The sequence below is a fragment of the Convolutriloba macropyga genome, chromosome 6 (genome assembly GCF_964194025.1).
Source record: "Convolutriloba macropyga chromosome 6, txConMacr16.3, whole genome shotgun sequence".
In the NCBI taxonomy this organism is placed as follows: domain Eukaryota; kingdom Metazoa; phylum Xenacoelomorpha; order Acoela; family Convolutidae; genus Convolutriloba; species Convolutriloba macropyga.
The window spans coordinates 45,683,910-45,711,636 of record NC_134473.1 but is presented as its reverse complement, the minus strand read 5'-3'; the positions used below and the strand labels follow the sequence as shown (position 1 = coordinate 45,711,636).

The 27,727-nt window shown below is 31.5% G+C and overlaps 1 protein-coding gene across 1 annotated transcript in view; it reads left to right on the top strand.

The window, feature by feature from the left end:
• The window catches only part of LOC142341328 (small G protein signaling modulator 2-like), a 318,101-nt gene that overhangs the window by 274,441 nt on the left and 15,933 nt on the right, over positions 1 to 27,727 (top strand). The window contains exon 15 of the mRNA XM_075392253.1: positions 8,332 to 8,441. Within this exon, the coding sequence (XP_075248368.1) occupies positions 8,332 to 8,441 (110 nt within the window). The remainder of the gene's footprint in view (positions 1 to 8,331; positions 8,442 to 27,727) is intronic.

Below are 27,727 nucleotides of genomic sequence, written 5' to 3'. Positions count from 1 at the left end.
GTTTTTGTACATCGTCAGAGATTTTAAATTCGTTTTTATAGCTGCGAAGCTATATTGCGGTGATCTTGGTTTTTTTTTGTTTCGTCGTCTGACGCTCTTTTTCGTTTTACATTTCGTCACACAGCAAAGCTGAACAAGTCAAATTTTCTGAATTACTTCTTCCTCTCACTAACGGCGTTTGCGCGCGTGACGTCATTTCTCAATCTCTCTAGAAAAAGTATTTAAGGCATTTGCGTGATTAGATTTTGATCATACGTGACTTGCCTCACTCAATAAAATGACTTTTGCACTTTAATGTTTTTCTTATGAAACAATGAATAAAATGATAAAAACAACCTGCTGAAATTCTGATTGATGTTTAATGTCTTTGCTTGGCTTTTTTATCATTTTTCTGGGACTGCAGGTCTACAATGCTATCGCAGTTTTTGCTAGCAATCTGCCAGCTTTGTATTTTTTAATTGTGTTTTTTGAATAATGTCAGTAATATTGTTTTTGATTGATGTTTGTATTTTTAATTATGATTACTATAAATCTTGTTTTTGTTATCATGTTCATTTTTAGTATCCGGGTTTTTAATCCAAAAAGTACTTTTAATATTATTGTTTTCATTATTAGTGGTAATATTTCTTTTTAAAAACCGCGATTGACTAGCGGGATTTTTTGGTCTTTGTTTTTGTTTGTTTGATAACCGCCGTGGGCCTCGCAACGGCTATTATTTAGGCGCTCTTTTTGTAAATTCGCTTTACCTTTGATCAAATTTTTTGTTTTACATAAGTCACGATGAATCACTCAAAATCACCCTTCAAGAATCAAAACAAAAGAATAAGGATAAGCATTAAAGCTCGGTCATTAAGTAATGGTCCATTAGTTTATCAAAGTTCATTAAAGCGATTGCTGGCTGGCAGTAGTATTATGCTGAAATAACCTTCAGTTTAGAGGCTGAATTATCTGTACTTTGAGAATCTAACCGGATATGCAGAATTTGCACCCCAAATAAAAAAAATGACACTTCGGAAAAAAATCTGTCAATTTTTATTTCGTATTTTTGTTCTTTTTCTGCTTCAATCGCATTGTGCATCAAGTGGGTCAACGGCGGTTATTTTCCGGCAATTGGCCGGCTTTGTTTAAAAAATTGTGTTTATCACTGTTTTGCCCTATTTCCAACCAATTTCTGCACGATAAAAATGAAGTGGCAGAGTCGCAGTGGCAAAATGAAGTGGCAGAGTAACTTCAGGGCAAGCATTGTTAAGCATTGAAGAGTCATCAAGAAAGTTTTGTTTGAACATATGCTGGCACTACTATTGTGCTTAATAGCGTTCAGCTTAAAAGCTGAATTCAGTGTAATTTTAGAATCTAACCGAATCTGCAGAATTTGCACACCAAAAAAGTTGACAAGTAGCAAAATTCTGTCAATTTCTTTCTATTTTTTCTGTTTCAATCCCAAAATGCGTCAAGCGGGTCAACGGTGGCTATTTTCCGGCAATTGTCCGGCTATGTTTTAAATTGTAGTCATCGTCGATTTTTGTTCCAATATTTTTATTACGATCCTTTTTTCTTAAGTTTTTTTTTACCACTAAATAGCTAGTTTGTGTGTGTAAGATAGCGTGTACCAATTTATTGCTGCACTCCTGAGTTTCGAGGTTCATTGTGTGACATTTTTGAGCTTTTTTTAAAAATCTATTAAGAACTTAGCTTCTAATTAAAATTCAACCGCTGGAAAAGAAAAGACGATGTTTAGAAGGCTACTTTGCTGGAAAACATGGTAACTGAAACTTGATTTAAGACAAGAATAGAATTTTTATAATCTGGTTTTTAATCATTTTGGACATTTGTGTTTTTCTAAGCTACAGGGCCTCAACTGTCTTTCGTATAGCTATTGGCATGGAATCAGACGTATGTGTTTGTTATTATGTTTCTTATCATATTGATTCGGTTGATACTGAATCGGTTTTATGAAATTGATGTTTTGAAAGTGTATGACTAAAGCATTTGTTTCGGAATGTTGGGCTGAAAACATGCCAAATCATTCTTTTCTTTGTTATTATAAGATCACAAAATTCCGGAGCAATTTTCTGACAATCGGCCATTTACCATGTTCATTTTGGAGCTTTAATTGAAGGATCACTAAATATCGCTCTATTCTGGTCACTACTGCTGTTGGAGTAATTTAAATAATCGTGGCTGAAGTGATTTGAACGAGTTTTCTACTGTTTTGCAATTTCATAGCTATAATGAATTTTAAAATTGAGTGAGTTCGATTCTTAGGGCCTATGTATAACCTCTCTTCATTAGTTGTTTTGCTGCATACTTCTTATAGTGTGAAAACGGTGTGCGAACAAAAATTCGCTTTCTCAATAGTGGTTTTTTGTTCACATGCGGTATTTTTGCTTTGATTTTTACTATTTATTATTAGCCGCCGTCAGCCTCTAAACGGCTATTATTTAGGCGCTCTCTTTTTTTAAATCGCTTTACCTTTTGATCGCGTTTTTCAGTTTACATAAGTCACAATTTTCACGCTTGACTTCTGACTTGCTTCACTCACTGTTTCAACTGAATGGATTTTAAATTCGTTCACGTATTGAATTATGTAATATAGTGAATACGTTCAGAGTCAAAGGAACAAAGTCAAAACAAACGGAAAAAACTTGAAGCCAGGTCTTTAAGTCATAGTACATTAGGTTATCAAAGTTCATTAAAGCGATTGCTAGCTGGCATTAGTATTATGCTTAATAGCCTTCAGTTTAGAGGCTGAATTAATTGTAATTTTAGAATCTAACCGGAAATGCAGAATTTGCAAGCAAGTGAGTTCACTTTGACACTTCGAAAAATGCTATCAATATCTATCTTTTGGGATTGAAACAGAGAAAAAAATTGAAAAGATAGATATTGACCGGATTTTTCGAAGTGTCAGTGATCTCACTTGGTGCGCAAATTCTGCATTTACTGTTAGATTCTAAAATTACAATTAATTCAGCCGCTAAACTGAAGGCTATTAAGCATAATACTAATGCCAGCTAGCAATCGCTGTAATGAACTTTGATAACCTAATGCACTATAGCTTAAAGACCTGGCTTCATATGTTTTTACCGCTTCTTTTGAGTTTGTTCCTTTGAGTTTGAACGTATTTGCTATATTACATAATTCAATACGTGAACGAATTTAAAATCCATTGAGTTGAAACAATGAGTGAAGTAAGTCAGAAGTCAAGCGGGAAAATCGTGACTTATGTAAACTGAAAAACGCGATCAAAAGGTAAAGCGATTTAAAAAAAGAGAGCGCCTAAATAATAGCAGTTTAGAGGCTGACGGCGGCTATTAATAAATAGTAAAAATCAAAGCAAAATGCCGCATGTGAACAAAAAATCACTATCGAGAAATCGAATTTTTGTTTGTACACCGTTTTCACACTAAAAGAAGTATGCAGCAAAACAACTAAAGAAAAGAGGTTTTATGCATAGGCCCTAAAAATTGAACTCACTCAAATTTAAAGTCATAATAGCTGTGAAATTGCAAAACAGTACAAAACTGTCTTTCGTATAGCTATTGGCATGGAATCGTAAGACGTATGTGTTTAATGTTATTATGTTTCTTATCATATTGATTCGGTTAATACTGAATCGGTTTTATGAAATTGATGTTTTGAAAGTATATGACTAAAGCAGATTATTTGGTTCGGAATGTTGGGCTGAAAACATGCCAATTAATTCTTTTCTTTGTTATTATAAGATCACAAAATTCCGGAGCAATTTTCTGACAATCGGCCATTTACCATGTTCAATTTGGACCTTTAATTGAAGGATCACTAATTATCGCTCTATTCTGGTCACTACTGCTGTTGGAGTAAATTAAATAATCGTGGCTTGAGTGATTTGAACGAATTTTCTACTGTTTTGCAGTTTCATAGCTATAATGAATTTAAAATTGAATGAGTTCGGTTCTGAGGGCCTATGCATAACCTCTCTTCATTAGTTGTTTTGCTGCATACTTCTTATAGTGTGAAAACGGTGTGCGAACAAAAATTCGCTTTCTCGATAGTGGTTTTTTGTTCACATGCGGTATTTTTGCTTTGATTTTTACTATTTATTATTAGCCGCCGTCAGCCTCTAAACTGCTATTATTTAGGCGCTCTCTTTTTTAAATCGCTTTACCTTTTGATCGCGTTTTTCAGTTTACATAAGTCACGATTTTCGCGCTTGACTTCGGACTTACTTCACTCACTGTTTCAACTGAATGGATTTTAAGTTCGTTCAGGTATTGAATTATGTAATAAAGTGAATACGTTCAGAGTCAAAGGAACGAAGTCGAAACAAACGGAAAAAACATATGAAGCCAGGTCTTTAAGTCATAGTACATTAGGTTATCAATGTTCGTAAAAGCGATTGCTAGCTTGCATTAGTATTATGCCTAATAGCATTCAGTTTAGAGGCTGAATTAACTGCAATTTTAGAATCAGCAGGAAATACAGAATTTGCACACCAAGTAATGCCAGCTAGCAATTGCTTTAATGAACTTTGATAACCTAATGTACTATGCCTTAAAGAGCTGGCTTCATACGTTTTTTCCGTTTTTTTTTATTTTGTTCCTTTGACTTTGAACGTATTCACTATATTACATAATTCAATACGTGAACGAATTTAAAATCCTTTCAGTTGAAACAGTGAGTGAAGTAAGTCAGAAGTCAAGCGTGAAAATCGTGACTTATGTAAACTGAAAAACGCGATCAAAAGGTAAAGCGATTTAAAAAAAGAGCGCCTAAATAAGAGTCGTTCGAACCAATTTCTGCACGATAAAAATGAAGTGGCAGAGTCGCAGCTACTTCCAACGAATATCATGAAGAGTAACTTCAGGGCAAGCATTGTTAAGCATTGAAGAGTCATCAAGAAAGTTTTGTTTGAAGATATGCTGGCTTTACTATTGTGCTTGATAGCGTTCAGCTTAAAAGCTGAATTAAGTGTAATTTTAGAATCTAACCGAATCTGCAGAACTTGCACACCAAAAAAGTTGAGAAGTAGCAAAATTCTGTCAATTTCTATCTATTTTTTCTGTTTCAATCCCAAAATGCGTCAAGCGGGTCAACGGTGGCTATTTTCCGGCAATTTGCCGGCTATGTTTTAGTTTGTAGTCATCGTCGATTTTTGTTCCAATATTTTTATTACGATCCTTTTTTCTTTAGTTTTTTTTTACCACTAAATAGCTAGTATGTGTGTGTAAGATAGCGTGTACCAATTTATTGCTGCACTCCTGAGTTTCGAGTTTCATTGTGTGACATTTTGAGCTTTTTTTAAAAATCTATTAAGAACTTAGCTTCTAATTAAAATTCAACCGCTGGAAAAGAAAAGACGATGTTTAGAAGGCTACTTTGCTGGAAAACATGGTAACTGAAACTTGATTTAAGACAAGAATAGAATTTTTATAATCTGGTTTTTAATCATTTTGGACATTTGTGTTTTTCTAAGCTACAGGGCCTCAACTGTCTTTCATATAGCTATTGGCATGGAATCAGACGTATGTGTTTGTTATTATGTTTCTTATCATATTGATTCGGTTGATACTGAATCGGTTTTATGAAATTGATGTTTTGAAAGTATATGACTAAAGCAGATTATTTGGTTCGGAATGTTGGGCTGAAAACATACCAAATCTTTCTTTTGTTATTATAAGATCACAAATTTCCGGAGCATTTTTCTGACAATCGGCCATTTACCATGTTCAATTTGGAGCTTTAATTGAAGGATCACTAAATATTGCTCTATTCTGGTCACTACTGCTGTTGGAGTAATTTAAATAATCGTGGCTTGAGTGATTTGAACGAGTTTTCTACTGTTTTGCAATTTCATAGCTATAATGAGTTTTAAAATTGAGTGAGTTCGATTCTTAGGGCCTATGCATAACCTCTCTTCATTAGTTGTTTTGCTGCATACTTCTTATAGTGTGAAAACGGTGTGCGAACAAAAATTCGCTTTCTCGATAGTGGTTTTTTGTTCACATGCGGTATTTTTGCTTTTATTTTTACTATTTATTATTAGCCGCCGTCAGCCTCTAATCTGCTATTATTTAGGCGCTCTCTTTTTTTAAATCGCTTGACCTTTTGATCGCGTTTTTCAGTTTACATAAGTCACGATTTTCACGCTTGACTTCTGACTTACTTCACTCACTGTTTCAACTGAATGGATTTTAAATTCGTTCACGTATTGAATTATGTAATATAGTGAATACGTTCAGAGTCAAAGGAACAAAGTCGAAACAAACGGAAAAAACATATGAAGCCAGGTCTTTAAGTCATAGTACATTAGGTTATCAATGTTCATAAAAGCGATTGCTAGCTTGCATTAGTATTATGCTTAATAGCATTCAGTTTAGAGGCTGAATTAACTGTAATTATAGAATCTAACCGCAAATACAGAATCTGCACACCAAGTAATGCCAGCTAGCAATTGCTTTAATGAACTTTGATAACCTAATGTACTATGTCTTAAAGACCTTGCTTCATACGTTTTTTCCGTTTCTTTTGATTTTGTTCCTTTGACTTTGAACGTATTCACTATATTACATAATTCAATACGTGAACGGATTTAAAATCCATTCAGTTGAAACATTGAGTGAAGTAAGTCAGAAGTACAGCGTGAAAGTCGTGACTTATGTAAACTGAAGAACGCGATCAAAAGGTAAAGCGATTTAAAAAAAGAGTTCCTAAATAAGAGTCGTTTAGAGTCTGATGAGAGGGGATATTAATAAGTAGTAAAAATCAAAGCAAAAGTGCCGCATGTGAACAAAAAAACCGCTATCGAGAAAGCGAATTTTTTTCGTACACCGTTTTACACTATAAGAAGTATGCAGCAAAACAACTAATGAAGAAAGTTTTTATGCATAGACCCTAAGGATTGAACTCACTCACTTTTAAATTCATTATAACTATGAAATTGCAGAACAGTAGAAAACTCATGCGGTTCAACGGCGGCTTTTTGCCGGCTGTTTTTTGGATTTTTTGACAGCATTTTTTTCCAAATGGTTTTCCCAAACAAGTCACAGATCATTCTAGGTTTAGTTTTGTTGTTAGGTCAGTGAAAGTTCTTTGAATTGTAGGTCAGGACTTGTCCTGCTCTGTGTTTTTATTTCGTTGTCAGGATTTTTGTTACGACCATATGACGTCATAACCGCTTCAAATTTGCCTTTTGTTTATTCGTTCATGCACATTCAACTGAATTGGGTGCGTGACGTCGTTTTTCACACTTAGTGGAGGGAGTTTTTTTGTTCTTTCGCGTGATGAAATTTTTGGTCACACGTGACTTACCTCACTCTAAAAAATGGCTTCCTCACTCTGAAATTGACTTTTCTTAACTTTAATTCAAAGAGATAAGGTGTGAATGTGTATTACTCTAATTGAATCTTATTTCAGAGCACCTGATAGAATCAGCAAAAAGTCATGCACAATCGTAATCAAAATATAACATCTCAGCATTTAACAAAAGAATTTTTTTCTGTTTCTTTTACTACCTTTTGAGACTGCAGATCTACAAAGCTAAAGCGGCGATTTTCTGGCAATCTGCCAGCTATGTTCAAGTAGTTTTCTGGCGTTGGATTTCCGTCTTAAGTGGCATTTTAAAAACAGTCACCGTAGACTTGCACGCTAGTGCGAGTTTGAATTCGTAACTTATGGAGAATCATAAGCTTCCATGTGGAGGAATGGTTTCTGTTATGTTGTGGTGTGTTCTGTTCTATTCTAAGTAATATAACAGTCATGAAGAACATTTTCGAGCTTGTGCAAGTCTTGTAGCCTACATGGACGAGATTTATGTCGTTTTATTAAAGTTCTGTTATGCATGCAATTTTACTTCACAAATAGGGTTTTGCTTGTCTCAAATAAGTGCATTTCTTATTACAGGCAGCGCTGACCATGGTAAAACTTAATGTATGCACGGCAGAAGTTAATTTTTCTCCCAATCTGAACAAAGAACTGACTGACCATAGTCATTCTTCTCTCTTTCTCTCCATACATCGGAATTTAGTTTAGTTCATTTGAACCAAATTTTGGTAACGTATGGATCAAAATTTGTCCTCATTTTTGCGTAATTACTTACCTTCAGGAAATATGTTAGTTTTTAGTTTCTTTAGTTTGTTAAATTTTGGGGATCTTCTCTAATAGATAAAAAACCTAATTGGCCGCAGTCAAATAGGAGATAAAAGAGAACTATCTATGCGCAGCGTGATTCTTAGTGTTGCACAGTTGGAGCAGCTCTCGCACATAGAAGGTGAGTATTAGAAATGCACTATGTACTTGCGCAATGTGAACCTCAATATATACATTGAGCCGATATGGGATTCATTGTTTCAGAGTCCAAGACCTTTTCGGCCTTTTCGTTGCTGATGGTGCGAATGCGTGAGAACTTTCCGCAGGGCAGAGCTATGGACCAGCACTTCTCAAATATGCGCGCACTGCTTCAGGTAAGATTTCTGTAAAGTCGACGGCAGAGGGAAAAGGATAAACATATGAAGCAGTATAATATATTAAATAGCAGGATTATACTGACCAAGGCAAGGTAAGAATTGTCAGAAAAACGCCAAATACGTCTCCCTTAACATTCAGGGAAAAACGTGGATTCTGATGCTAAATAAAAACCCTTAACATTCAGGGAAAACGTGGATTCTGATGCTAAATAAAAACCAGACTGTCTTAAAACTGAGATAGTTTTCGAAATCAACTTAACTTAGTGCTCTAAACGGTTCATATTTAGAAGGCTGCAACTGTTGATTTTTATCGTGCTTTTCGAGAAGATTAACCGTAGTAGTGGGAAAAAGGTTCTATCCAACCAGCCACTCAACACTAACGTGTATTCGTGCTTGATTGGATAGCACCTTTTTCCCACTACTACATATACACATTCAACCAACCACTCAACACTAACTTGTATTCGTGCATGGTTGAATGTGTATGTCCTCTATATTTCTCTTTATATTCCCTCAAAATCTATCATTTCTTGTCTCACTTAGTGCAATCCACTAGTACAGAGTTAAGCTGGTAATTATCCATTATCAGACGGAAAGTTCGGATTCTATCCTCGCTGACTCCAGTGAACGCATCCCAGTACTAGTGTAACTAGAGAGACCGTGTAAAAAGCATGTAAACCAACTTGCAAAAAAGCTTGAACATAAAAAGAGAACTTGAACAAAAATTGAAAATATTAAATAATAAAAATTTTCATATGTTCCCCAATCAATATCTAATCAATCTAAAACTAAACTTTCTGTCTCACTTGGTTAAGTGGTTAAGTCATCGAGTCTACTTAAGTTGCTTTAGAAATGCTTTAGCAAACGGAAGGTTTGGGGTTCCTTCCTCACTGACTCCAGTGAACGTCCCCCGGTTTGATGAATTACTATAAAACTAAGTGAGATAAAAAAACCGAAGTCACAGTTCTTAAAAAGGATGATCCCTGCTCTGAGACTATATGGGACACAGTGATGGGTATAAAGTCAAAAAACAACACTGAGATAGGTGGAAACACAGTGATTAGTGTTTTTTCCAGTGTAACGTGTGAGACCGTGCAACCACTTCGTGGATAATCTGCACAAAACCAGCTTAACTCTAAACTTCTATATCAAATTTTTCAGCATATTCCTTGAATCTATCTTTGGCATGTTTATATCTATATCTCTGCAGACAAATACATAATCTACATCTCCCATTTGTAAACCTAAAGAAAGAAATATGCTTAGAAACTTTACACACGTTACACTCTAGATATTGATCTGGATTAACATAATGTTCTCCAAAATGTTTAATATAATCTTTTATTTTACATATGTCATTGCATATATAACAACTATAATCTAATTCTTTACAATCATTACAACACTCCTTCCAAGGCTTATTTTTACACTTATTACACTTCATTTTTCATTTTCGAAAAATTATTTTTTTTCAAAATTTTCTCCAATAAAATACACCACGTCTCACTCAACAAACAGTAATGTAAACTACTGTGATATCTGCAATTTATGTTTCAATTCGATGAAGGATTTTCTCAAACATACTTTATCGGGCAGCCACCAGAAAAGAACCAGGGATATGATTATGGATCTTGAAGCTGAGACGGCTTCACCTCCACAACCACAACCCAAGCCTAAAAGTACCCCACCACCAGTTGGTGAAACAAGGCTCGCCCTTCTTAAACCTAAAGGGGTTTCGCCCTTTGTTCACCAACCGAAACCCATACCTGAATACATGGAGAGAGTGTATGACCCTGAAGAAGATGACTACATTCTCGTTCCTAAAAAGGTTTTACCAGAACTTGAAACTAGAGCTAAACCCCAAACTGTATTCCCATGTTGGGTCTGTGGCCAAACTTTTAAAAATGATATAGGTCTACAAACCCACATGAATAAACACTGGAGGGAAGACGTAGCCCAGGACACTAATTTTAATATTAAATCAAGCTTCAATCAAAAACAGTTATATTTTACTAAATCTGATGACAGTTTTATCAAAGATGTTAATGAGCCAATAGATTGTATATTAGACGGGTTTAAACCATTTAAATCCTATAAATATAAGGTCACTGCCAATTGCGTATATGGAAAGAGAACTCCCGATGGTGGAGAAGGGGCCTCAAAGACTTTTAAAATAAATTTTAACTGATGAATATATGACTAAACATCATCGACTGAATCTAAACCAATGGCTTGATCAAGTTAAAGAAACATATGAAGGCTATGGTTACGGTTATGAATTTATTGGAATATCAGACGTGCAATTAAACATAGAAAGAACTAAGCCATCATTAGGATCTTATACTGAACTACCACCCGGACTTAGAAGTACAACAAAAGTGATATTAATTATAAGAAACAAAAAATTTAACTGCTTGCGATTATGTATTACAGCTGCATTATTCCCCGTGGATCATCATGCAACTAGAGAAAGTAAATATATTAGTAACATAGTTGATGACTGGGAAGACAATGAAAACACTTATGATTATTTAACAAGAATGCAGAATAAATATAACATCAACATCTGCTTTTATTGGGGCTCAACTGAAGATGGTGCAAGGGCCTCAGGTCTTGGTTCCCCAACATGAACGGAGTCCCACGATACAAAAGTAGAAATATTAGAGAGATGCTCAAACTTCATCAAAGGTCGTAAGAATGTAAGAATACAAGTCTGGAATGAACACGCCGCTTTAATTAAAAACATAGATGTTTTATTGGAAAAACCTAAGACTAAAAACAGGAAGTATTGGTTTTGTTGTAATTGTTCTCTTTGGTTTCACACTCAACAAAAATATGAAACTCATGAATGCTGTACACAAATCAAAGATTGTGTGCCCTAAATTAAAACAAATCAAATTCAAGAACCAATAAACAAGAAGTGAAGAAGGTCATCTATAGCGATATTGAATGTTATATGGACAGCATTAATAAAAAGCTTGGTGATAATACATATAAAATTTTTGACCATGTATCTATTGCCATTGGCTTCAGTTGGAATGGTGATTACAAATCATATTTTGGTCCAGATTGTATCAAAGATTATGTCAAAGATCTATTGGAAATAGAAACTGAGATTAATTTCAAGTTAAACAAACCAATAATATTTAATAAAGAAGATAATTTATATGATATCAATAACACTTGTCATATTTGTAATAAACCTTGCATTTAAAAGTTAGAGATCACTGCCATGAAACAGGTAAATATAGAGGTCCTGCATGCAATATTTCTAACTTAAACTATAAACAACAAAACTTCCTTCCAGTTATATTTCATAATGGTAAAGGCTATGACTTCAATCTAATATTTAATGAGATATTTAAACAGAATAATAATAAGAGAAGAGTTGATGTATTACCTATTACTAATGGTAAAGCTGGAATGTTTAGAGTAGGTATACTAAAGTTTATAGACAGTTACAATTTTATGGCAATGTCTCTGGATAAAATAGCAAATGTTTATCAAGTTAAAAGTAAAACAATATATGCTTATGAATACTTTAAGGATGAGAATAGCTATAAAAATAAATTGGGTAATCTATCAATAGAAGACTTTAGATCATCGCTAACAGCCAAGCTACCAACTCAAGCAGATGTTGATAACTTTAATAATTCTAATAGTATGAAAAAAGGTAAAGAATCAACACTAGAGTATGTAGAGAATGATGTCAGAATAATAAAACATTGTTTCAATCTATTTGTTAAGTTAAACATAGACATATATAAACTCAAGCCTTCTCATTATATTAGTCTACCTGGTTCCAGCTTTGATTGTTTTCTAAATCTAAGTGAAGTTGAATTAGAAACACTACAAGATGAACAAATGCTTAAGGATTTCATTAGTGCAATGAGAGGTGATATATGTGGAGTTAAGGGCAATAGATATATTTAAAGTCAAAGTCAAAATCAAAGTCAAAGATCTATGGCAGAGCATGACCGGAGGTCCATATGGTACATTGATGCTAATACGTTATTTATTAATGCAAAAGCTGCCATATAAAGACTTCAGCTTTACTGACGTGACTCTAGACGAAGGGGGAACCACGCTTCAGCGTATATTAAACACTCCAGATGATTGTGATTATGGCTACTGGCTTATCTGTGATTTAGAATATACTAATTAATGTAAAAATAGAACTAGTAACTTTCAATTACTACCTTATAGAAGAGAAGTAGAATATAATGAACTAGGATATAAACAAAGACTTAAAACTTCTGCTAAACGTGAGAAACTAATATTAGATCAGAATAATAAATATGAATATGCAATACACTACAGAATGTTAAAGTTTGTTGTTAAGATGAGTATAAAGGTAACTAAAGTTCATAGAGTAATTACATTTAAATAAGATTATATTATTAAAGATTATATCAAACTCAATACTAAAATGAGATAAGAAGCTAAGACTGAGGCTGAGAAGGATATATTCAAGTTAATGAATAACTCCCTATTTGGTAAAAGTTGAAAGAATCCATTTAAATTTTTTGAAGCTAAGATTCAAACAGATGATTATGAAATACTTAAAGCTGTTAGTAAACCCACATGTAAAGATGTAATTAGATACGGTAGTTACACTTTAATAGATCTTTATAAAAAAAGAATACAATATGATAAACCAATATACTTGGGCTCAACAGTATTAGAACTTAGCAAACTCTGCATGTATGAATTCTTTTACGATGTATTACAACCATCACTCAAAGATCTAATGCTGCATTATATGGATACTGATAATTTTGTATTAAGCTTTAGTGAAGGTAATGTTGATAATAAATACATGAACTTAAGCAATCTTGGTACCCCAATCAAAACTAATAATAGAGTTCCAGGTGAATTCAAACATGAACTTGGAAGTAGAGAGATAAAAGAGTTCATAGTATTCAAACCAAAGATCTATAGCTTGGTTATCCATGGGCAGAACAGAACAGCAAAAGAGAAAACAATAATGAAAGAAAACAATGCCAAACATGAAGACTACTATAATGCATTAATGGATAATGAAGAAAGAATTGTAGAAGAATATAGAATACAAAAAGTTGGGGATAAGATGTCAACAATTAAAACTAAAAAAAGAATTCTGAATAACTTTTTTGATAAAAGATTTATTAAAATAATATTAAAAGCTATCCTCATGATAAGAGACTATATCTTTTTAAAAGATTTAATAAAAAAGATTAATACTACTCCAATAGAGCTATTATTGAAATTCGGGTTAGATGAAGGTGAAGAGGCACTAATAAATAATATTCGTGAACTAACTATTAATGATGATATAAAGTTAATTGAAGCTGCTATTAGATTATATAATGATCTTTAATGTGATTATGAATATGATTATGAATATGAATATGATTATGAATATGATTATGAATTTGATTAGTGGCTAGTAGTTAGTAGCTAGTAGTTAGTAGTTAGTTGATAGTAGTTAGTAGATAGTAGTTAGTAGTTACTATATTATATATCATCATCTCTCCTATTGAACATTTTATTTTTTTATTATTTTTATATTATTTTATAATATTTTTTATTTTTGTTTTTTTTATATATTATTTTCTATATAAAAAATGACTAAGTTAAATAAACTGGAAAAACTAAACAGAAAGAATAGATTAGACGACAAATTAAAACAACAAGAATATTATGGTGAAATAGAAGAGTTAATTGATCCTATAACTAAAACACTAAATGCAAACAGTGAAACATGGCTAGCCCATAATGAACAGAATCTAGCATTGGGTGAACAAGTATTAAGAGCAATAGATTGGCAAAATCAAAAGTTAGATAAACAAACTAAGATGACCCAGCAAGCTGGCTCCCAGCTTAATGAAGCATTAATGATGTCCAATGAAGCTATAGAAGAAACCCGAGATAAACCAGGAATTATAGTAGATAGACACAGCCCATATTATTCATTTAATGGGAAATCAATCTAACCCTCAATTAAAATTAAAGTTTAGAGATTTAGATAATAGTGAATTTCAAATTAATGGTGTTAAAGTAACTTATCAAGAAAAATCATTATTAATTAATGATAATGTTTATGAATTTTCAGATGGGTTTATTAACTTTCTTACTAACCCAAAAGTAACATTTGGTGATATCGATGAAGATGAAAATAAAATTAAAAGGTTTTTATTTGATATTGGATGTGATATAGGAAAAGGTGATAAGAAAAGCAGTAGATATAGAACAATAGAAAAAATAATGACGGAAAAAGATATTGTTTTTGGCTGGGGTTTAACTAAAGATAAACTCGACAATCATAGCTGTAACTCCTCCAACAACTTAACAGAAAGATTAGAATTACTTATACTAGAAATAAAAGCTGGTCATGATGGATTATATAATGAGATGTTAAAAATATCTAAACAACTATTATCAATGAATATTATTATTAAAGAACAACTAGACAATTTTTGTTTTTAATTATGGTAAATGAGCAAAGCTATGGCTACGTCCACAAGTAAGCCTACAACCATGTCCATGAGTAAACCTATAATTACATCCATAATGAAACAACAAAGCACAATTAAAACTAAACAACAACTCCTAGCTAAAGAAGTATTTAGTCCTCAAATAACAATTTTTGGAAGAGAAAGAATAATACCATTATATAAAGATGAAACATGGTCAGCTGATTTAATTGATAAGTCATCTCTTAGTAAATACAATAATAATTATAAGTTTATATAAACAGTTATAGATATAATCACAAAATATGCATGGGCTATTCCATTGAAGAATAAATCTGGATTATCTATAACTAATGATTTGAAAACAATCCTATCAGAGGGCCTAAAACCAGAAAATTTATGGGTAGATAGAGGTAGTGAGTTTTACAATAAAACATTTAAATCTCTACTTAAAGAATATGAGACAGAACTATATTTTAAATTGTGATTTAAAGGCCGTATTCATAGAGGGATTTAATAGAACATTTTTACACATAATTAATAAACCAATGTTCATGAACGGGGATGGTAATTGGGCAAATATATTAAATGATGCAGTAATAACCTATAACAATAACACTATTTCAACAATTAATATGACACCGGTTGTTGATTCTAATAATCCTGAAAAGTTTAGATATATTATGTCTACTTCTACTAAGATTAAACCAAAGGGTAAACCTGGCTACGCCCAACTTATTGTCGGTGATTATGTCAGGAATGCTGATAAACGTAATATCTTTTCTAAAGGGTAACTGGAATAGAGAATTGTTTAAAGTTAATAAAGTTTTAAGAACACAGCCGCCAACATATAAGATATAAATGGAGAGATAATAGAAAGTAAGGAGAGATAATTATGAACAGGATTTTTGTAAAATCTGAGTTTGATTTTGAATCTAATAATAAATTTTTGGAATCTTTGAATATTAACCTTCGGTTATAAGCCAGCAAGCTGGATCAACCTAATTGCGGGCTCCCGATAGACCTACGGTCAGCTACAAAGTAGATCAACATAGTTGCTGCTTTGCAGATAAATCTTTCTGTAAACAAATACAAAGATGACAAGAAATAGATTCAATCAGGCTAAACAGCAATCACATCTCGGATCAGTAAAAAATAACTTGACAAATAAGGCCCGTCAATTATTCTTAGAAGAAAACGATAATATTGACATGAAAGATACCTATAAAATTAAAAATTTACACCCGCCCATAGATGAAAGAGATGTTGTTAATAAATAGTATTGTGACAACAACTTATTATCCTCTTCTAATAAAATAGACATTTTATGTAAAAATATAACTGAACTAAGAAAGGGTCCAAACTAAAAGATTAAACTAACCAAAATACAAGTTAATGAAGAACTAATTAATGAGTTTATTAAATCAGCAAATGAAGTTACAAATACTGTTAACTTCTGTAATAAAGTTGCTAGTGATACCAAGTTGCTAGTATAATCAATTAAAACTAGAGATTGATAATAATTAGTTTAATCAGAATATTAAGATACAGCTAGATGATATGTTCACTACTGGTCTAAAGGAATTTTAAGAAGTTAATGAAAGGACTAATTTTATTATAGATGAAGCACTTATAAATAATAAAAAGACAATAGTACAATATATAATTGCTATATTATTAGAAAGTAAGCTGGTAGACAACAAAGAACAAGCAAGACTAGAGATGCATTTAATCATGAAGATATAATGAAAGAGATTGAGAGTTATTTTCGTATATAGTTATGACTATGACAATGACTATGGCTATGACTACGACTATGAGTATGACAATGACTATGACTAAGTATAAGTCTATGACTAATTATAAGTAAAGCAAAATATTTTAGTTATTTAATATGAGCCAATCATCAGCACCGAGTGAGAGGTTATTATATCCAAACTTGTCTACTATTAGTGAACAATACATAAACAATAAAATCCTAGCTAATAATAATTTTAATAATATTATTAACATTATAAAAGATATTAGGAATTATTATTAAACTGAAACTAATAACTATAATAAGAAGTTAAGTAGATATATAAATTCTATTAACGTAGCTGAGATAACAGAAATAATATTATCATCAATAGCAACCACTGCAACATCAACATCAGTTGCAATAACAGGTATAGGATTGCCTTATCCTAACTACAGCTTTTGCCACAGCAACTGTTTGTGGCTCATTATCAAAAACATTCAATACTAAAATAAGAAATAAAATTATAATGTATTTACAAATGTATATTTTAAGTAAACAGTTTGGTGATAAGTTTAATAAGCTATATACTAATTCAATGAATGATAATAAAATAGATAATGATGAGTATATTGAATTAGTTAAGGTTTATGAGGATTATAAGAAGAACAAGAAAAGTATTTTTTTAAACTAAAGTTTTTGATGTTTAATTATATATTACATATTTACATATTTAGTAATAATAAAATTAGTATTAATATTTACCATTAGATGTATCTAGTCATAGACTTACACTTGCACTTGCACTTACACTTATTGTCATAGTCATAGACTTACACTTATAGTCATAGTCATAGGCTTACACTTATAGTCATAGTCATAGACTTACACTTATAGTCATAGTCCTAGTCATAGTCAATGTCATAGACAAAGCTTTTATTTAAACTCTAATATTAAAATATAATTAATTATATTTTCTTTGTACCTAAATATAACCCTCTACCTTTTTGTACTACTCTTATACCTTAACAAGTAGTTGCAAATTTAATTAAATCAGGTGTGGCTAATAAAGCAGCTCTTGGGTGTCTACTTGCAGCTGCACTTCCTATTTTACTTGCTATTTCTAAAGCTCTTACTGGATTATTTGCAACTTTCTTTCCAAAGTTAACTGTGGCTTTGCCTACACTCTTAAAGAAATCCTTCAATCCTTCTGCTGCTATTGTTGCATCACCGACAGACTTTGACTTATTTCTTTTACATTCACGACAATTACCCTTTAACATCTTAGTTCCTTTTGAAGTAATATTTCCTCTTATATTAATAGTACCACTATAATGTCTACCTCCAACACAATGTGAATTAGTTTTAAGCTTATTAAAGTTACTCATATTTCCCATATTTCTATATATTTATATAAAAAAATAAAGGAAGTTAAAAAGTATAATCCTTTTGTTGTTGTTAAACCCAAAGGGGCTACGCCCTTGGTTCCCCAACCCAAGCGTAAACCATCACGTAAGGCTAAGACTAAGACAAAGCCTAAAACTAAACTTGAAGCTAAAGGATTATCTCTAGAGAATAAAAAGAAATTAGATATTGTTTATGCTAAAGGTTATGTTAAGACTAGTAGGAAATAGTTTGACTAAGACAATGACTAGAGTAAAGACTAGAGCAATGACTATAACATCGACTATATCATAAAATTGGCTATATTATAACATTGACTATAACTATATATTATTATTAACTATATCTATACTTATACTATTAGATATAACTAAGATATAATGTCAACCGTCTTATTACCATCACTATTCACACTAATAACTTTTCTAGTTAATAACAGTGCATGACTTATAACATTGGCAACTGCAACACTAAATTTAAGATTAAGTTGTATTGGTTGTGGGCCTATTTGATCATTTTGATATCTAGTATCAAATACATATACTCTATGACTACTTTTGAATGTTCTATGATTAATATATGGTTTAATATTATGAGGTAATCCATTATAATCTTTATTAAAATTAACATTCTCTTTAAAAGCCTCATTATAATTATTAGTTCCATAATTAACATTGATTCTATCTTCTGGATAAAATTCACTACCAATGTTACAATAACATTCAGTAACATTCATATCAAATGTACTTGAATCATGAGTTTGTTCATTAACATTATTCTTCTCAAAACCAATTATTTTATATTGGGGTCTCTCCATACCACTTTTTCATAACTAGGTCAAATAAGAAGTTTGTAGCATTGGGTACATTCTTATAAAATGTTCTTCTTTCGTAATAACTGAAGTCAATATTATTCTTTTTATTTAATCCTTTCTGTACAATAGTTCTGTTATCATTACTAGGATCAATACTAGGTACACACCATGATATATCTCTAATTTTTATGTTACCATCATTAGCTACTGCACCAACAGCATCATCAACTCGAAATTGAGCTCTATCATTATTATTTCTTTTTAATATTGGTTTGAATCCTAGTCCATATATAATTTTTTCCAAATCATTCACAAATCCAAATAGATCACTCATCTTAACCAACATATACATGGCTTATTTGTGCAGCAGCATGATCACCTTTAAGTTGACTATCTCTTAAGCCCTGATCTCTAACAAAACCACTCTCATATTTATCAGCAGTGCTAGTTAATAACTTATACATCAATAGATTAGGATGACAATGATCTATATATGCAATAGTCCTACCACCACTAGTTTGAAGCTTAACTGAACTAAATAACGCCATCATACCATAATTAACTAATCTGACGTTAGCATCATTAGCAAATACACCACCAGCATTATCTGATACAACAAAATCTATCTCTAGATATGAATCGTGTATATTTAAATGATTATCTTCTCTATTGAGTATGACATTAATGTTGGTGTTAACTGTATTCTTTGTTGCTAGATTATTTGGTTTATATTTTATAATCTTACTTTTGTGTATATCATCATTATAATCATAAATTGTATCCAAATTAAAGTCCATTTTTATAAGGAAAGATTTTAATTATAATTAAGACTTTAACTATAACCATAAATATAACTATAACTATGACTAGAAATATAGCTATAACTATGACTATAAATACGACTAATTATAGTATTATTTGAATAATAAAACTGACTGACATTTTATTTCTATATGAACTACAAAAGATACATGAAGCTCTAACTAAAACTAAAGAAGAACATACACTTAATTTTGGAATGATAAGACCAACAGAAAAGTTTTTTAGTGAAGCAATACTTAATACAACAAAGTTAGGTTTAATTAGATTATCGGTTTATAACTCCCTGTTTAATGTGAATAGAAACAATAATCAATTTTTATATACTATTATGGTTATAGAAGGGGCCCTCAGGCCCAGGTTCCCCAGAGGGTGATGGTTCACCAATAGCTGACCCTCTTAGCTCTAACACTAACACTAAAACTGTCACTAACACTAACACTAATAGAGAAAGAGCAAAGCCTGCTATGGCAGAACCTCTTATCTCTAGAATCTCTAGAATTAGTCCCAACTCTAACATTATATCTGTTCTTGATTATAATTATAAAGGAATCCCTCATTCAACTATTACACCAGGTGCATGATAATTAACTGAAATAGCAGAATTAATAAAAAAAGAAACTGATGGAAATGTTATAATAAAACCAGATAAAAATACAATGAAATGTAAAATGGAAATAGAACAAGGAGCACTTAGCTTTGATGTAGATAACTCAACAGCCTATTTACTAGGATTTAGGAAAGTAGTATATAAACCAGGTAAGTATACATCTCAAAAGATTGATTTTATGGGTTTCAGTACTATTAACATTCACTGTAATGTTGAATCTGGTGTTAAAGATAATGGTAATAACACAGAAATACTATATACTTTCAATCTAACAGAACCACCGGGCTCCTTGATAAATGTTATACAAACTAATATCTTATATCATAATGTAACAAAAGATAGAATATACCGAATTTCATATTAAAGATGAGCAGGGAGGCCCTATAGACTTTATAATGGAGATGTATTGAGTTTTACTTTGCAATTGATTTAGACTCAGTCATAGTCATAAATATAGACTTAGACTTAGACTTACTCATAGAGTTTAATTTACTCATTATGTAATATAGACTTATACTTATACTTATACTTATACTTATACTTATACTTATACTTATACTTAGACTTAGGCTTAGACTTAGACATAGACTTAGACATGGTGAAACATGGGCGAAGCCCTATAGACATATGCTTAGACTTAGACTTATACTTAGATTTAGACTTATACTTAGATCTATACTTAGTCTTAGACGTATAGACTTAGTCATAGTCGTAGTGATAAGTCATAGACTTAGACTTAGACATATACTTAATCTTAAAAATTATTAAACTATTAAACTATAAAACTCTCCTATCCCAATTAATTCTTAGTTTACCACAATCATATCTATTTTTAGGTTTATGAATGACAATGTAATTATTAGGCCTGGACCACACCTTTACACATATATTACTGAAATCATTATAATTAAGTTGAGATCCCGTAAAGTGATCATAATAAATAGCAGTGACGGTTTTGACTGTTTGTTCAAAGAAAATAAATAGATTACAATTCTCTCTAACATTCTGTCTATCTGCTGAGAATATATTTTGTTTAAGATTGATATCACAATTTTCATGTCTAGCTCTACAAAAGTATTCATTAATAATTGGTTACTTAGCTATAACATCATCAAATACCGTGAGTTTCTTTGTATCTGTGGTAGTTTATCGGGGTGTGGTAATTCTTGTATATCCTTGATAAACTCAATATCATTATACTCTAAATCATCATATTGTTTACCAGTAGGACCAATGATATATAACTTGTCAAGTTGTATACTAGGTATAAATAGATTCTTTAAGATTTCTTACCACATTCACTAGGACCAGGTATTATACATCTGAGATTTACTGGGAAGGGGGCACAGACCGTTATATTCCTGTCAGTTATCCATGATTGTAGACTTCCGTTAACATCAGTTAATAACTTAGATCCCCCTTGATGAGTGAAAGGGCCTCCCGCCTTGTTCGTGTAACAAGACCGGATGTCCTTGGTTTCACAAGGCTTGACTTTACACCAACCAGACAAGGAGTCTTTGGTGCCCTAAGGACCTCTGGTCTTGGCGCCCCAAGGGGGTTCCCCGATCTGTATCCACGTTGTGGGCAGGGTTTATCTCTTTTGTTTGGTTTCACTAAGTATACTAATATATTTATCATCATCGTCATTATCATCATTATTATCATTATCATCCCTATCATCATTATCATGATTATCATTAACACCATCGGCATCAGCATCTTATTCAGCCGATAAGGGAGATTCTTGTTTACCATTAACCTTGACATTAACATTGTCATTGACATTGTCATTTTCATTAGCTTTGCCTTTGTCATTGATATTGTCATCGACATTGTCATTAGCTTTGCCTTTGTCATTGTAATTGACATTGTCATCAACCATGGGATGCGGGTGAAACTCCTTGACATTGTCATTGACATTGTCCTTGACATTAACATTGTCATTGACATTAACATTGTCATTGAAATTGACATTGACACCAACTTCAACTCCAAGTTTACATTTAGCTTTACAATCAAAACACTTATTAAACCCTCCCTGACATTTAACTTGATTGACTAGAGTATTCAATGCCCCCTTTATTCTATAACCATTATCAATAAGATAGATCATATATAAACAATAAGCACCGCAATAAGATTCATCATATTCTTGTAATCTCTCATTAGAGCCCAGATCAACAAAATCTTTTAAGAATAATGATGGAGTCTCAACACCAAAACTATCAAAGTAATAAACTTTTCCAACTTTCCTTCTTATAACTAGAACCATGAGAACTTATGAACCATCAGTTGGATGTAAATTAACAATAATTTTGGAGTTATTGTTGATAGTAAGTGGTGTCTTATCTCTCATTACTATTTCTACCGGAGTTAGACTTATCTTTACCTCTATCTTCTATTCGGATATTACTCATAGCTTTATTATCAATGCCAAATTTTCACTGAATTCTTCAAAATTTTGGATAAGCATTTCTATATAATAAATATTAATGTTTAATTATAAGTCTAAGTCTATAAGACTATGACTGAGTCTAAGACTATGACTGAGTCTAAGACTACGACCGTGTCTAAGACTATAAGTCTTTGACTGAGTCTAAGACTATAAGACTATGACTGAGTATAAGACTAATTATAAGTCAATGACTGAGTCTAAGACTATAAGTCTATGACTATGGCTATGACTATGACTATGTCTAAGTCTAAGTCTATTTTTAAGTCTAAGTCTAACTATAAGACTAATTATAAGTCTATATTTCATATATAAAAATGGAGGTGGATTTTGTATTTTTTATACTCATATTAATAGCATTAACTTGTTATCTAATGTATGATGATTTGCCAAGTAAATTAGAAGAAACTAGAAGAAAGCTTCGAAGGGTTTATGAACAAAAGTTTAGTTAGATTTGAATTTGAAAAATCACCATTGCATACTCTTGTTTTTGGTGCTAGTAACACAGGCAAGACTTATTTTGTTAAACAATACTTAAATTTGTATAGAGAAGACGAGGATGAACATAAAAAGAAAATAATCATTGTTTGTAAAGATGAGAGAGAGTGGATAAATCCAGAAACTGGAATGCCCTGTTGGATTTAATATGTGTAGTATAGATATGAATACATCACAAAATATAAACCATTTTGATAATTGTCTAAATGTTTTTGATGATATGGGAAATAAGTTAAAAAGTCATAGGGCTGAATATTTTGCTGGTGGGAGACATGATGATATTCAAATGATTGAAAGATGATACTTTTATTATTTTTGATCAAAATAGAACAACTATATATGACTCACGAGTTGGTCTCATGGACCTTGAGGCCCTTAGTTTAAAAGATGAACTAGATAATGATGAGATAAATAAATTGATAGATTATATTAAACCGCTAATGAATAGTGCTACAAATAGAAATACTAATAATTAAGATAACTATATATTCTACTTTAATAAACTTCTTACTTCAAGAGTTATTAAGATTCAGAATGATGTTCTAACAAAAGAAAAGGTTTTTGCAAAAGAGACATGCAGCATCGGCTATAAGTTTACTCTTGTGGATATATAGTTATATAAAACCCGACCCGGAAGTAAAAACTGCGGCGCGAGTGGCAATACAAACATGCCATTTTATAAATAGAACGGGGAGAAGAAGAGACTTCGACTATGGCAAAAGGGTCTACGACCCTGGTCTCCCAGCATGGACGAAGTCCAATAAAAACAAATTTAGAGTATGAGCATGAATATTACAGGTCTTCGACTATGGGACTTCGTTCATGCTACACTATACCATGGAATATACAAGAAGAATATATTGATGAAGAGACTGAAGCTTTAAGCAATAAGGGGACAAAAGGTTTAAATGAACTATATAAAAATAATCAAAAATTTAAAGATGAGATTATAAATTTTGTTGAAGATGAAGCTGAATTAGATAGAGAAAAGATTTTATGTAAAAGATTTAAGTATAATGCTCTTAATAAGTTGGGTATGGAAACTCGGGCCAAATTTGCGTTCTCTAAAGATTATACTGAGGATTTAATTGAAATTAAAGGGCGTCATTTTATACATCATATTGACTAAGTCTATGACTAAATCTATATTTCATAATTACTAAGTCTGACTAAGTCTATATTTCATAATGACTAAGTCTATGACTAAGTCTATGTTTCATATTGACTAAGTCTATGACTAAGTCTATCTTTCATAATGACTAAGTCTATGACTAAGTCTATATTTCACAATGACTAAGATTCATCATATTCTTGTAATCTCTCATTAGAGCCCAGATCAACAAAATCTTTTAAGAATAATGATGGAGTCTCAACACCAAAACTATCAAAGTAATAAACTTTTCCAACTTTCCTTCTTATAACTAGAACCATGAGAACTTATGAACCATCAGTTGGATGTAAATTAACAATAATTTTGGAGTTATTGTTGATAGTAAGTGGTGTCTTATCTCTCATTACTATTTCTACCGGAGTTAGACTTATCTTTACCTCTATCTTCTATTCGGATATTACTCATAGCTTTATTATCAATGCCAAATTTTCACTGAATTCTTCAAAATTTTGGATAAGCATTTCTATATAATAAATATTAATGTTTAATTATAAGTCTAAGTCTATAAGACTATGACTGAGTCTAAGACTATGACTGAGTCTAAGACTACGACCGTGTCTAAGACTATAAGTCTTTGACTGAGTCTAAGACTATAAGACTATGACTGAGTATAAGACTAATTATAAGTCAATGACTGAGTCTAAGACTATAAGTCTATGACTATGGCTATGACTATGACTATGTCTAAGTCTAAGTCTATTTTTAAGTCTAAGTCTAACTATAAGACTAATTATAAGTCTATATTTCATATATAAAAATGGAGGTGGATTTTGTATTTTTTATACTCATATTAATAGCATTAACTTGTTATCTAATGTATGATGATTTGCCAAGTAAATTAGAAGAAACTAGAAGAAAGCTTCGAAGGGTTTATGAACAAAAGTTTAGTTAGATTTGAATTTGAAAAATCACCATTGCATACTCTTGTTTTTGGTGCTAGTAACACAGGCAAGACTTATTTTGTTAAACAATACTTAAATTTGTATAGAGAAGACGAGGATGAACATAAAAAGAAAATAATCATTGTTTGTAAAGATGAGAGAGAGTGGATAAATCCAGAAACTGGAATGCCCTGTTGGATTTAATATGTGTAGTATAGATATGAATACATCACAAAATATAAACCATTTTGATAATTGTCTAAATGTTTTTGATGATATGGGAAATAAGTTAAAAAGTCATAGGGCTGAATATTTTGCTGGTGGGAGACATGATGATATTCAAATGATTGAAAGATGATACTTTTATTATTTTTGATCAAAATAGAACAACTATATATGACTCACGAGTTGGTCTCATGGACCTTGAGGCCCTTAGTTTAAAAGATGAACTAGATAATGATGAGATAAATAAATTGATAGATTATATTAAACCGCTAATGAATAGTGCTACAAATAGAAATACTAATAATTAAGATAACTATATATTCTACTTTAATAAACTTCTTACTTCAAGAGTTATTAAGATTCAGAATGATGTTCTAACAAAAGAAAAGGTTTTTGCAAAAGAGACATGCAGCATCGGCTATAAGTTTACTCTTGTGGATATATAGTTATATAAAACCCGACCCGGAAGTAAAAACTGCGGCGCGAGTGGCAATACAAACATGCCATTTTATAAATAGAACGGGGAGAAGAAGAGACTTCGACTATGGCAAAAGGGTCTACGACCCTGGTCTCCCAGCATGGACGAAGTCCAATAAAAACAAATTTAGAGTATGAGCATGAATATTACAGGTCTTCGACTATGGGACTTCGTTCATGCTACACTATACCATGGAATATACAAGAAGAATATATTGATGAAGAGACTGAAGCTTTAAGCAATAAGGGGACAAAAGGTTTAAATGAACTATATAAAAATAATCAAAAATTTAAAGATGAGATTATAAATTTTGTTGAAGATAAAGCTGAATTAGATAGAGAAAAGATTTTATGTAAAAGATTTAAGTATAATGCTCTTAATAAGTTGGGTATGGAAACTCGGGCCAAATTTGCGTTCTCTAAAGATTATACTGAGGATTTAATTGAAATTAAAGGGCGTCATTTTATACATCATATTGACTAAGTCTATGACTAAATCTATATTTCATAATTACTAAGTCTGACTAAGTCTATATTTCATAATGACTAAGTCTATGACTAAGTCTATGTTTCATATTGACTAAGTCTATGACTAAGTCTATCTTTCATAATGACTAAGTCTATGACTAAGTCTATATTTCACAATGACTAAGTCTATGACTCAGTCTATATTTCATAATGACTAAGTCTATATTTCATAATGAATAAGTCCATGATTAAATCTATATTTCATATTGACCCAGTCTATATTTCATAATGACTAAGTCTGTATTTCATAATGACTAAGTCTATGCAAATAGAATATGCTTAGTTACAAATAAATAAAATATGATTAGTTATGAATAAATAAAATATGACTAGTTATAAATAAATAAAATATGAAATTTTGATTCCTTATAAATAATGAGTATAGATTGTTTAGATTGTAATTATAATTGTGGAACCCCACATATTTTACTTTTTCATTATAGAATGGAACATAAAGTTAAAGTTAGTAAGTGTGCATATGGAATTGAATCAATAGGTGGTAATTGTGTGAGTGAAATGGTTTAAAAGATAAGGGGTATTACTCCAAAATGTTCTAACTATGAATCTAACTCTGACTCTAACTCTACCTCTACTTCTAACTCTACTTCTAACTCTGACTCTAGCTCTGGCTCTAGCTCTAATCCCAATGGGGAAACACGGGCGAAGCCCCATCCTAATCCTAATCCTAATTGAGAAGGGCTTCTGGCCTTGGTACCCCAACATCTAATCGTAATCCTAATCCAAATGTTTAACCAAATGTTAATAAAACTTTAACTGGAAATTGTAATAGATGTAATTCCTTACTCTGCGAAGCAGCTGCACTGATGGAAGATCTGTTAGTACTCAAGACTGAGAATCTTGTTCATGTAGATATTATACTTTTGTATTTTTTCTTATTAGCAATGGTATAAATATAGACAAAGTAAACGAGAATATAAATTTATTAAAGAGGATAGGTAATTTTAAATAAGTGAATAAATAATAAATAATATAAATAACATAAAGTATATTAAATAAAATTATAAATAATAAATAAATAAATAAATAATATAAATAATAGTCTAAGACTATAAGACTATGACTGAGTATAAGACTAATTATAAGTCAATGACTGAGTCTAAGACTATAAGTCTATGACTATGGCTATGACTATATCTATGACTATGTCTAAGTCTAAGTCTGTTTTTAAGTCTAAGTCTAACTATAAGACT